The sequence below is a fragment of the Etheostoma cragini genome, chromosome 9 (assembly GCF_013103735.1).
Source record: "Etheostoma cragini isolate CJK2018 chromosome 9, CSU_Ecrag_1.0, whole genome shotgun sequence".
NCBI lineage: Eukaryota > Metazoa > Chordata > Actinopteri > Perciformes > Percidae > Etheostoma > Etheostoma cragini.
The window spans coordinates 5112871-5124272 of NC_048415.1; the positions used below are offsets into that span (position 1 = coordinate 5112871).

Below are 11402 nucleotides of genomic sequence, written 5' to 3' on the forward strand. Positions count from 1 at the left end.
TCTCCAGCAGCAGCAGGCAACGATTTTAGCTAAATATCTCCAAAAAGCCTATGCACACCACCTGCCCAGCACACAACAGCTGACAAGAGTTAATGAATAGCTGGTAAACAGAGCATTTAGCAGTTAGAGAAACAGATATTTCCCTCAGGAGTTTGTGAAGACAAAAACAGACCAAAATAGTAACCACATATTAGACAGGGGCCACAAACACCCCTCCAAATGAATGCCAACATTGCTCCGTGTCTGCTGGATGTGTAAATAAGCAACTGGCAATTTAAAAAGGTGATATGTCAGTGTTGTGATCACAGCTTGTTTTCAAGTTGCCAAAGTTACCACACAATCCATTAATGCAGGTTTAATTATTAGACCTTTACTAGGATTACATTGTGCTTTGGAAAAATGAATATCACTTGTCAAAAATGTCACAAAAAAAATTTATTTAAAAAAGTATACCCAATTTGGGAGACAAAGATCATTTCTGGACATCACTTAAGAACAGAATGCTTCCTTACCATTAATTCAGCGGAGGATTATTTGTCACCAGAGATGGCAACCCAACAAGATAAATCTTTTTGTCTTGATATTTGATTCATCATCAACCCAGTCACTACATGCTACCAGAGCCTCTCCCAGCCGGTAGAGAAATGTATGGTATTCCTCGACGCAGGACAATGAAACCATGACTAAATATCTCATGGTACCCTAAGGGTTTTGGCCTGGGGTACCATGTAGACCGATAGCAAGTATGGAAGTCAGAGAGGAAGTCAGAACAGAAAACAAAATAAATACCAGGTGCTAATTTCTGGGGTCCAGTGGTCCATGCTGACCTGCTGTAGAGTTTGAACAAACAGTCTGTGGTAGCATGTTGTGGCAGTGTTGAAGAATCCATCTGGTCCAGGAGGGTGGGGCTCTGCGTAGTCCAGGCAGACTGCTGGTGTGGGGTTCAGCCTAAAAGGTGTTCTGTGCCTCTGTGGGTCTATGCTGCATAGCCAGCTTACCGTAGCCGCCTCTGGCTGGGTCGTAGTCCTGCCTGTACTCATCTCTCACCTACACAAAAAAACAACCAGTGGCACAAGTAAACAAGTGTTTTATTTTTTTTATTTTTTTTTGTTGAATGGGGTCTTATCCCAAAGTTACATGCAGGAGGGTACTGGTTTGTATTTTTCATTCAATGAGCTAGTTCTTAGTACAACATTTATGTTTCCTTGTTTACACAAAGCTCACAGTGTACCACTACAACACAACTGCACATGATTATGTATTTTAACAACATAGTATAGAATTTAATTTTTCAAATGCCATGGTATAGTAATGCCGTCTCTCCAAAAGGCCATAGTTAATCATGGATAATTTGTTTCGGACAGGAGATTACTTTCCAAATACCATGCTGGTGTATTAAAATGTCATAATATAGTGTATTGATTTTTTCTTTTAATGCCATTTCAGCAAGTCATTTTTCAAATACCATAGTATGCTGTGTTTTATATTGTTTTCCAAAACATTTTCAATATAAATGAAGGACATGCTGTGGGATGAATACACATTCATACTCATATCAAACAAATGTCCTGATCCTCACCTGTCCTCCAGATTTGCCGCGGCCGTACTGCCGTCCCTCCTTGAAGCCGGCGTCCCAGTCTGTCCTGATGATACGGTCGTCCAGCCGCGTGCCATTAATGAAGCGCATTGCATTTTCTGCACCTGTACGTGTGTAGTATCTGGTACAGCAGGGGTTAAGGTCTGTTGCAGACTCTTTAGTCTCCCTTTGCCAGACCTTCCTCCGCAGCGTGCGAAGGAGTGTCTGGCTAGTCCACACAGCTTCCCGGAATGCGAGAAAGACGTGCTGTGGGTCATTGGCATTTCTTCAAACCAATCAATCCCCTTGGGGCGTGCTAAGCACCATGCTGAGCCACGGTGCCGCTGCGAAAATAGCCTCGGGAAGGAACTTGTTTCAAAAGTTGTTTAAGTCGTGCAACAGAAAACTCAGACTGGACAATAGTCTAGCTAGCTGTCTGGATTTAACAGTTCTCCGGCCGAAAAGAGCAAAACTCTGTGGAAATTCCCATCTGCAACGGAGCAATTCCGGAAGCGGAACGTTGCAGATATAGACTACAGATTCCTAAACTTGCACAAGATGCACATTTCCTGCTATGTTGGTAAAGCGTATAGCTGATAATAATAATGCATATTACTTTGGTTAGTAAACAGGCAGTGAGATTGTTGACCTGGCATCGAGATGCGTTTGCTGTGCATGCGCGTTAATACAAATATTTTTAAAATCATTTTTCATTGGGTTTCATATTTGCAAGGATACTCCACAAAGCAGAACCCGCAGGCTGTCTTCTTGACTTTATCCAGGCCAATGATGATGCGTTTGACGTCTCCACTTTTAGAAAATATCTCATGCACCTGTTCATCAGTTACAAAGACAAAAGTGACAATCATGTAAGAGATTATAATAAATATCTGTTGAGTGTTAGGGCCGTGACACAACCACCCAAAAATCGGCCGCCGGACAGTCTGGCCAGGTCAGTGACTCAAGTCTGTTCTGTGTGTTCCGGCCCGTCGTCCTTCATTTTGGCCGGCGTGACATGCTCAGTCGGAAGGCGGGCACTGCCGGCAGTCGGACTCAAATGACCAATTTGATTGGTGGAGTGCAAAGCCGGAAACGAAGAACGGGATGAGCATGACTAGAGCCTCTCAAAATCTGACGAAAACCTATTAACTGACCTTTGTCAATCTGAAATGAAGACAGATTCAGCAACTGCACGGCCTATTTCTTGCTTAAAATGTTTTCAGAAACATGTTTCTGTGAGTACAATACAATAAAATACGGGATTGTATTCTGAACAAGCCGCCAAGACAGTCTGGCTTTGAATTTCCGAAGAAACTAGACCCCTGGTCACGTTCGACAAATCAGCTGCCGGTTTTATTTTTATAAAAATTAGCACCGCCTGCTATAACCGTGACACATTGTGCCCTGTCTCTTTGGTGTGTTTGAGGCACTTTTTTGACCAACTAGGGGAGACTGAGCGGTCCACCTGCCTTTTCTGCCGAGGGTCAGCCGTCTGGTTGGTGTGTCAGGGGCTTTAAGAGACTATCCTGGAAATACTTGTGAACACTAATACAAACAACAAGGTTTCAAATATGTATCTGGTTTTAAACAGAACCAATAAGTATACCACACTCATTCAGTCTTTAAGTAGACAGAGCAAACTTTTTCCATATTCTTGTTATAAAAGAACATAATGATTATACAACATATTTGTGTAATTACATTGAGAACAATGCAATAAGTTGAATTCCTTGTAAGTGCAAACGTCCATGGCAGTGTGTCCTACCTGGTCCTCGGTGGTGTAGAAGGAGAGATTCCCAACGTAGAGAGTGTTGCTCTGCTTCAGCAGCTTTTCCTGATCATAGCGGTTACCCTAAAAACACAAGCAACATGCCTAGTTAGTGCTACTACCTGACCATTACACATAATACACCCTGCACAAAACCATACAGCCTTCTATTCCCATGGTAAAACACACATGTACATATTTGTAAGGTTATCGTTCCCTTTACATATTTGTTGTAATATTTCTGCTCTATATTGTTAAGCTAGCTATATATGTATGTCTGTTCTGTATTAGTACTCTGCTTTATTGTTTATTTTCATTTTAATACGTCTGTGTATGCACCAATCACTTCACTGCATGTCTTACGTAAGGCTAACGGTCCTTTGCAATGCATCCTGTTCTGAATGTACGTTAACGTTGAGCTAGCTAGCTAGCTACTAGCTAACGTTACAGCCAAAATAACGCTATAAATCCAAACGCTTGAAGCTCTTACGTGCAGTACACCGCTGGACAACAAATGCTAGTTAATATATGACGATAACAGCTGTCCTTAACGCCTGTGCCAAATCAAAGCAATCCCCTCTGAGTGACATGCTCCATACAAACACGAGCAGTCCGCTTTGTTGTTTTGCTAACGGTAGCTAACCGTTAGCTAAAATATAATCCGTTTGTCGTTACAAGCCTCTAGCATTGCCGGATGTTTCCCCACTTACCTTAAAATGTTGATCTCTGTATTGACTAATGTCAACATAAGAATCGCTAATCAATGCGTTTAATTTAATAGACATTGTGAAGAAGTCACAGATGGTCGGTACGCATGCAGCGTTCCGCAGCTTTGCAACTGTTACGCTTTTCCGGTTCCGGTCAATCTTTAAGAACTCCTTTTACTTCTCTTTTTGTTTAAACCAAGAGCTTGCATCCTTAACGTTGGACTACTGCCATCTTCTGGAGTAAGTTTGCTCCTACAGTGTCATACAGGGTCTGTCAGACTTTCGGTTTTTTACGTCAGAGTGTTCATCAGTATCATAAGCTGCCTTGTCCACTTTCACCACATTCAGTATGTTCTATTCTCATCTCCTGTTATCCCAAATCGTTTAATTTCTTCCAACATGTACTTTCTATATTTGAATTACTCTAGGTGGAACATCTTGATTTCAACACCCACATTAACTGAGCGGCGCCCCCTGTTTCTGTGTTCTTCATGTACTGACTTTGTTTGACGCACTGGTACATTGATTTAAAAAGAAAAACACACCATGTGTTTTTTGGATCTCACTCTACAACCGCATGCTATAATAATATAACTTTAACAAACCAGAAACACGTTTAGATGGAACCAAGACAGGATTTAGATGTAGTCCTAAGTATGTCAGAGCCCAAAAAATAAGGGCACTTTTTCAGTCCTACCCACTTAAAACTAATCAAATGTTTAATATGTGTTATTTTAAATATGTAGACTGCTTATACAACCAGGGTCTACATCTTTAGCCATTTGATCAAAATATCCAAAGTCACATGACTATTGAAGCAGGCAGCTGAACTGGGAGATGTGGTGCCACACTATTGGCTGCTGCCATGTGATGTGATTGGCTACTGAGAGACTCCTCTCGTTTGAGGAAAAACTGCTCTTATCTTAATGATGGTTAATTATTTCGTAAGTGCTATGTTTGTGCTAGGATCGTTTATCTGTTTGCATTTTTTAAAATGTATTATAATTGTTTTAATTGTATTATTTTTTTCTGTGAAGGTCTATTGTATATTGTGTCCATGGTAAATTGAATTTTTGGTTGGTTTATTATTTGTTGTATGTTTAGATATCGAGCCCCCTCCGGAAATCTTTTAGTAGCTTATTTGGGGTTCCCCATTTCACGCGGCTGCATATGATCATTGTACTTCCTGAAATTGTGTTTATAGATACAATGATGATGTGTGAAATAAACGAAACCTAGTTTGACTGTCCCCGGTCATCATTTTTTAGATATTTTACGATTTTGTTTTGTTTTTGTATTATTCATATTATACCATATATAAAATTGAGTTGTTTTTTTCTTCTTGCCTTTACATTGAACTCCTTTTTTATAAACTGGTGTCTGACTCTAATCACGGGAACATGCTGACATTATTAACACACTATTTGCCCTTAAAAGCATGCACAATTAAAAATAAAGAAACCTTAATGGTTAAGTGTTATAGTACATTTATAGGGTGTATAACCGTAAGATGTCAGTGCATAAAACAGACTTCACATACAACTTTTACGAGTGTAAAAAAGTGCTTTGAAGCCTGTACTTCACAACAATAGGACTAGGTCTACTATGGGTCTAGACCAGTATCAAACTTAGAACTCTCTCTTGTATTGTGTTCCACAATCAGGAGGTATTTGTTACCAGCTAAGATCTGTAAAAATAAACATATTTTAAGCCAAGGAGAACTGTTAAAAACCACATGAGACTGCAATGAGACTGTTTTCCCGTAAATTCAACATTTTATTATCACAATACAAATACTGAAAGTGAACAAAAACATTGATCCTAATTTGTCCCCTGCCTGATTTCTGACTAAATTATTTAATGAAACAAATGTAAAAATATGAATAAACCTGCTTATAAATCACAAACAATAACAAACAAATGTTAGATGACACGGCAGGACATGACTCCCTTATCAATCCACATCCAAATACTAGGTTTAGGTGTTTACTGGCAGTTCTACTCATGGACCTACACCACATCTTGTAGCATATAAAAACTTCAGACCAATAAATCAGAGCACAATAAGCCAAGCCAGTGAAAGGAGCACAGTGGCTATGTGGGGGGGGGAGAGCTATTTATACTCCCAGATTTCCCATGTAGTCTTCATCAGAGGTCAGATGATCTTCACGTAATGCTGCAGCAGCTCCTGGAACCTGATAGAAAATTATAAAAATGTTCAAAACAGGTATGTAAAAAAACAGCATGTGTTTCTCAATCTGACTTGTTTTTTAGATTAATCTTTATGGGAAAAAAGTGTCATCCCTCACAGAGAAGTTGGGTTTGAGCAGAAAGTGCAGTTGGTAGGGAGGATTCGTTGTGTGGCTAAAGGACACTTCAGCAGAGCAGACGCTTTCTGTCAGGAGTCCATGGAGGTTAAAGGCCATCAACACCTCAACATTTAACATAATGTTAAAACGTAATCTAAAGGGTGTAAAAAGCATGTTTGCTGATTTTCTGAGAATAACTAGCTCTCTTTTAAAGGTCCCATGGCATTAAAATATCACTTTGGGGTTTTTTAACAGTAATTTCAGTTCCCCCAGCCTGCCTATGTTCTCCCGGTGGCTAGGAATGGTGATAGGTGTAAACTGAGCCCTGGAGATCCCGCTCTGCCTTTGAGAAAATGAAAGCTTGGATGGGGCGTTCTGGAATCTTGCCCCTTATGACCTCATAACTTTATCTTATCTTTAAAGTTCAACTGTATATTGTAAATAAAAAGTAATTGTATCTACTTCCTGTCTCCTCCAGCTCTTCAGGTCACTGTGACTGCTCCTTTGTGTTCCATTATTTCTAGTCTCGCTTTGCCAGACCTTCCTTACAATATTAAAAACTAATCCACTGTCAAAATTACCAAAGATAACCATGTCTTGTTTCATTTGATTCTATTTTAGTTCTGTACATCTTTAATTGTATTTCTATTACTATTCTGTTACTTTCTATACATCTGTATTTATTTTTGTTATTAGGGATCAATACTTATATTTGTAAATAGTAGTCAAATGTTTTAAGTTTACCTGGTTCAGCTTTGTTGGCATTGTTTTTAGCCACATTTCTACTTCGGTTTACTATGAGAGCAACAAAAAAGAAAAAAGTTAAATTCCCTGTATGTGTTTACACCTACGTTGCCATTAGATCTGATTGGGATTTACCTAATGTGAATACAATACATAGTTACAACTGAAAATCCAGACCATAAACAGTATTTAAATAAAATGTGGCTTGTTTTCTGCAGAATTAAGGTGGATTCTGATTTAATGTCTAATATTGATGTATTTTTCTTTGGATATAAAAATCTATTTCAAATCTAGTGTCAAATCTAGAAGAATTTCAGGTCTAGGTTTTATTTGATTTTAAGTTTACATGGTGCAGGTTTTCTAATTCATTTAATCAAAAGGACCTCACAGGAAACTGAGGCCATGTTGCATTCCAGGAATAATTTAGGCCTACACAATGCGCAGCTAAGGGGAGCAAGGGGGTTCATGTCATTACCGAGCATCTTACTACTGCATACAAAGCAGGGTAAACCACACATTTGTAATAACTTACGTTTTGAAAGTCTGCTATCTCCTCTTCATCAAAGCTCGGATCTCCTCTCGATGCTGAGCAGCTCCACTTCAAAGATGAGCGTCGCTCCTCCGGGGATCTTTGGGGGAGCTCCCCTGTCTCCGTAGCCCAGCTCGGCGGGGATGACCAGCTTCCTCTTCTCGCCCTCGCACATGCCCAGCAGGCCCTGGTCCCAGCCTTTGATCACCTGCCCGGTGCCCAGGGTGAAGGTGAAGGGCCTGTCGCGGGGAATGCTGCTGTCAAACTCCGTCCCGTCCTCTAGCTTGCCCGTGTAGTGCATGTTCAGCACGTCTCCTTTGCGAGACTTGATAGGACAGTTGTCCACTCGCTTCTTGATGCCGATCTGCAGCTTCTTCTTCTCGGCTCCGCTAACTGCCACCGGGCTCAGAGACAGCACGGCCACGGCGAACAATACAATCACCTGCATGGCTGCACAGTCCACCTACAGTTTCCACGTGTTGAAGGGTTTAGTTTAGAGAGAAGACTCAAGCTCAACGTTCCGTGCCCAAAATCTATGGGGAATGAATAAGGGAAATTAGTACCGAAAGCGGATATTACGATACGACCGGACGTATTTCTCCGGTTGGTGTTACCAACAAAAATGTCCGGAAAACAGTTTTCCAAAACGTTGAAGTTAGCTTCATATTCGTAGATTCCGGGTTGCATATTCGTGCGAAGTTCTGAGTTGTGGATTGGACACCTAAACGAATCGAATCTAAACTAACTTCCGCGTCGCTCCACAGTATGTTATGACATCTAAAAGCAAGCTAATGATCGGTTCAGCTGAAGTAAGTCAACCTTTCATGTACGTTATATAGCTAAGTTAGTGATATTTACACCACAACGCAACACACATTACAGTATACGATACCGTCTACGAATATCTATCTCCATTTAACTATTGTTTTCATTACAGGGCAGAAATACGGGACTGCTAGTTAGCTAACTGGCTAACGTTAAGCTAACGAGTCAAGGGTCTTTGGACATTTCTCGACAACATGCTCGCTCGTATGTTATTTAACGTCCTGAACAACCTCCATGTTGTTGAGAAGTTGGCAGAGTCTCGACCGATTCGCAGGGCGGCCCAGATAACAGCCTACGCCATCACCAAGGCTCAGATAGCCGGCAGGGACGCCTCTGAGAGGGTGATGCGGTCACAGACGCTGCGGCAGGTCCGGGACGAGGCCGGCAGAGTCCCTGGTGACCTGGGAGAGATGGGCAGCCGCCTCAGACGAGTCAGAGAGACATTTGTGAAAGAAGTGAAGGAGGGATTAAAGGACGGATCCAGACAGATCAAAAAATAGACTGGGAATACACAGATAGCACCTGGGTGGCCAGTTATGACAACATGTTTTTGTAATTTATTGAACGGCACAATCTGTCTCAGTAATTCACGACAACAGTGTGATGGTTACCTGCAACATGTTGGACGCTGACCAAGTTCACAATCAGGAATGCTGGTTGTTAAGTCGGAAAACACTAACCTGCAATAGATGGTCAGATAATTTATGATAAACTGTGGCTAAACAAAATAAATTCACTTCATTCATATTTCTGAGAATCCATGGAAATCTGGAGTGTTTATTTTATCTTTAAGTCCCAGTGGAAAAGTAGGAATTGGCCATAAAAGGGAGGTGGATGTTTGAATTAGTGTGCACTTTTTCTTAAAATTAAAATTGATGTTTCAAAGTCATTTCAATAAAAAAAGACCCCTGGAACTGCCTTTTATAAATGACCTTTTCACATTAATCTACAATACATAACCACATACTGCTAGTTATATGATGCCCTGTTTTTCCATTTCCCTCCACCCGTGTGCACCATGACACCAATCCTGCCGGAAAGCTTATATTGATCAGTAGCTACATGAAGCTATCTTTAGTAAATACTTTTCTTGGCAAAAATCTGAATTCATGTATACTATGAATTTTGTTGTCTCTGTATACGGTAATTAAACATAACAGAAATGTGACTGCTTGACAGTGTCAATTGATATTATTTAGCATTGATATGGACATAAAGCAAAAAATAAGATATGAAAACTTAATCTTAGAAGTTTAGATGGTTAAAATAATTTTATTTACCTATGTGAATGCAACTATTGCGGTGTGTAGACTAACTGATTGTAAGAAAAGCATTGTCAGACTTGCAAAGTCAGAAGGAGTAAAGTTCACAGTTCACTGCCTTCAAGTTGTAACTCATAGTTCATTTTCTTTCACAACGAGACATAAAACACTGGAAAGAATAAGAATGATAAGAGGACATTTTATTGCTCCCTGTGACATTTGCTCACTGTAGTAATGTAAGCATTAACTACCCTGTCAGTCCCCCTGCGTAAATTTACAGCGGTGGGCTGCTCAAAGCATGTACAACGACTGATCCGTGGCACCATTTCCCCTCATATTTCCCACCCATGTTTCAGCCTTGACAAACCCTTGATCCAATTATTGCATATTTTACTGACATGTAGAGCTGAAATGATTACTAATGAAGGGTATTGTCAGAAAAGTATTCAGTAGCTATTTTGAGGATACATGAATCTATATGTACTGTAGTTATATATAGTTTTTCTTCAAGCAAACAATCTAATGGTTTTGGCTTTTCACATGTGAGAATTTGCTGCTTGCTGTATTACCAACAGTCTTAGAAAATGTAATATCTGTGATACATATCAAATTGGACTCTAGAAAATTCCAGTGTTTGCTAATGTTATATGAATAAATCAAGGAAATACCAAGCATTTTTGATCCATTCTGAAAATAATTGTTAGTTGCAGCTCTACTTTCACTACTTCAAAACAAAAAAAGAACACATTCTACTGACGATCTCAGTATTGTATAAATGGTGAAACCAAAGTCGCTTAGTGTGCAAATGGCAAACTGTTTCTGGGAGCCTAGGTTAAAGGCCTATTACAGATTTACTACATGAGAAGGGTCCATATATGACACAGTTTAATTAACAATAATAATACATTCTCAATAAAATAGCCCAACAGAATGCATTTAATATAGCTTTATTTAATTTGAACAAGCACAGAAAACAGCTCACGTGGGCAGCTTTATGTACCAATAATTGTGCAGACTCACTGGCCTGGCAACTAAATATTAGTTACATGTTACATCATTTCACATAGAAATACATCTCTATCAGGAGGAAGAGAAGATAATTGTTTCTGACAGCATGAGTCAGTACATATACACTGATATGGCATCTGAACTTCATATAAAAATAAATCTCTCAACATAGGAAAATACACATCCAATCAATATTTCAGAACAGGAAACGGCATCAAGCAGCAGATAGTACAGTAGATATGACATAAACAGGTTAGTTTGAGTTAGAAAGAGAAATTTCTGAAACGATTGGTTTGGGTTTGGACATGAGAGCAGATTATAAACATTTATTTTCTTTTAACCCTAATATATTTGCCAATCTTGCATGACTAAAGATGTTAAGCCAAATCCCTTCCCAAACCAAAATTAATGTCAATTTCTTACTCCAAGTCAAAAAAAGAAGCAAGAAAAACAGCATTCTTTTAAAAGTATAACAGTTGAATTTACGATAACAAATGAATGCATGTTGTCTTTCTTCAACTGACACAAATTCCTCTTTAACTTAAACCATCCAAACAAAAAGTCATTCACTGGCCAGCACAAACCACAGGATGTTTTCTTTGTATTCTCCCCAAATGTGATACCTGACGTTTCAGAGTTGCCCACTCCATTAATGTCAAAATGTTTAAATTTGG

At 39.6% G+C, this 11402-nt stretch overlaps 3 protein-coding genes across 3 annotated transcripts; 1 reads left to right on the forward strand and 2 right to left on the reverse strand.

Moving 5' to 3' along the window:
- Window positions 1–420: 420 nt before the first annotated feature.
- Window positions 421–4317, reverse strand: ncbp2 (nuclear cap binding protein subunit 2). Its single transcript, XM_034881571.1, has 5 exons — window positions 4055–4317; window positions 3342–3428; window positions 2315–2409; window positions 1580–1718; window positions 421–1047 (listed from the first exon to the last, which is right to left on the reverse strand). The coding sequence occupies exons 1-5, from the start codon at window positions 4127–4129 to the stop codon at window positions 949–951; spliced, it is 495 nt and encodes a 164-aa protein (XP_034737462.1). The 5' UTR covers window positions 4130–4317; the 3' UTR covers window positions 421–948.
- Window positions 4318–5804: 1487 nt separating this feature from the next.
- Window positions 5805–8145, reverse strand: fkbp2 (FKBP prolyl isomerase 2). Its single transcript, XM_034881572.1, has 2 exons — window positions 7637–8145; window positions 5805–6246 (listed from the first exon to the last, which is right to left on the reverse strand). Exon 1 carries the CDS (start codon window positions 8079–8081, stop codon window positions 7665–7667), a length of 417 nt encoding a protein of 138 aa, XP_034737463.1. The 5' UTR covers window positions 8082–8145; the 3' UTR covers window positions 5805–6246; window positions 7637–7664.
- A 455-nt stretch (window positions 8146–8600) lies between these two features.
- Window positions 8601–9315, forward strand: si:ch211-162e15.3 (protein NCBP2AS2). The gene has a single exon (XM_034881573.1). The coding sequence runs from the start codon at window positions 8653–8655 to the stop codon at window positions 8956–8958; it is 306 nt and encodes a 101-aa protein (XP_034737464.1). The 5' UTR covers window positions 8601–8652; the 3' UTR covers window positions 8959–9315.
- Window positions 9316–11402: the final 2087 nt, after the last annotated feature.

Bases quoted from the DNA above. Each gene is read 5' to 3' on its own strand.
- ncbp2 (XM_034881571.1), bottom strand. From the start codon at position 4,129: ATGTCTATTAAATTAAACGCATTGATTAGCGATTCTTATGTTGACATT. The intron at 2,410-3,341 runs GTAGGACACACT...ACTGATGAACAG, and splicing joins TCTACACCACCGAGGACCAG to GTGCATGAGATATTTTCTAA. The intron at 1,719-2,314 runs GTATCCTTGCAA...CTGCTGTACCAG, and splicing joins TGCGGGTTCTGCTTTGTGGA to ATACTACACACGTACAGGTG.
- fkbp2 (XM_034881572.1), bottom strand. From the start codon at position 8,081: ATGCAGGTGATTGTATTGTTCGCCGTGGCCGTGCTGTCTCTGAGCCCG.
- si:ch211-162e15.3 (XM_034881573.1), top strand. From the start codon at position 8,653: ATGCTCGCTCGTATGTTATTTAACGTCCTGAACAACCTCCATGTTGTT.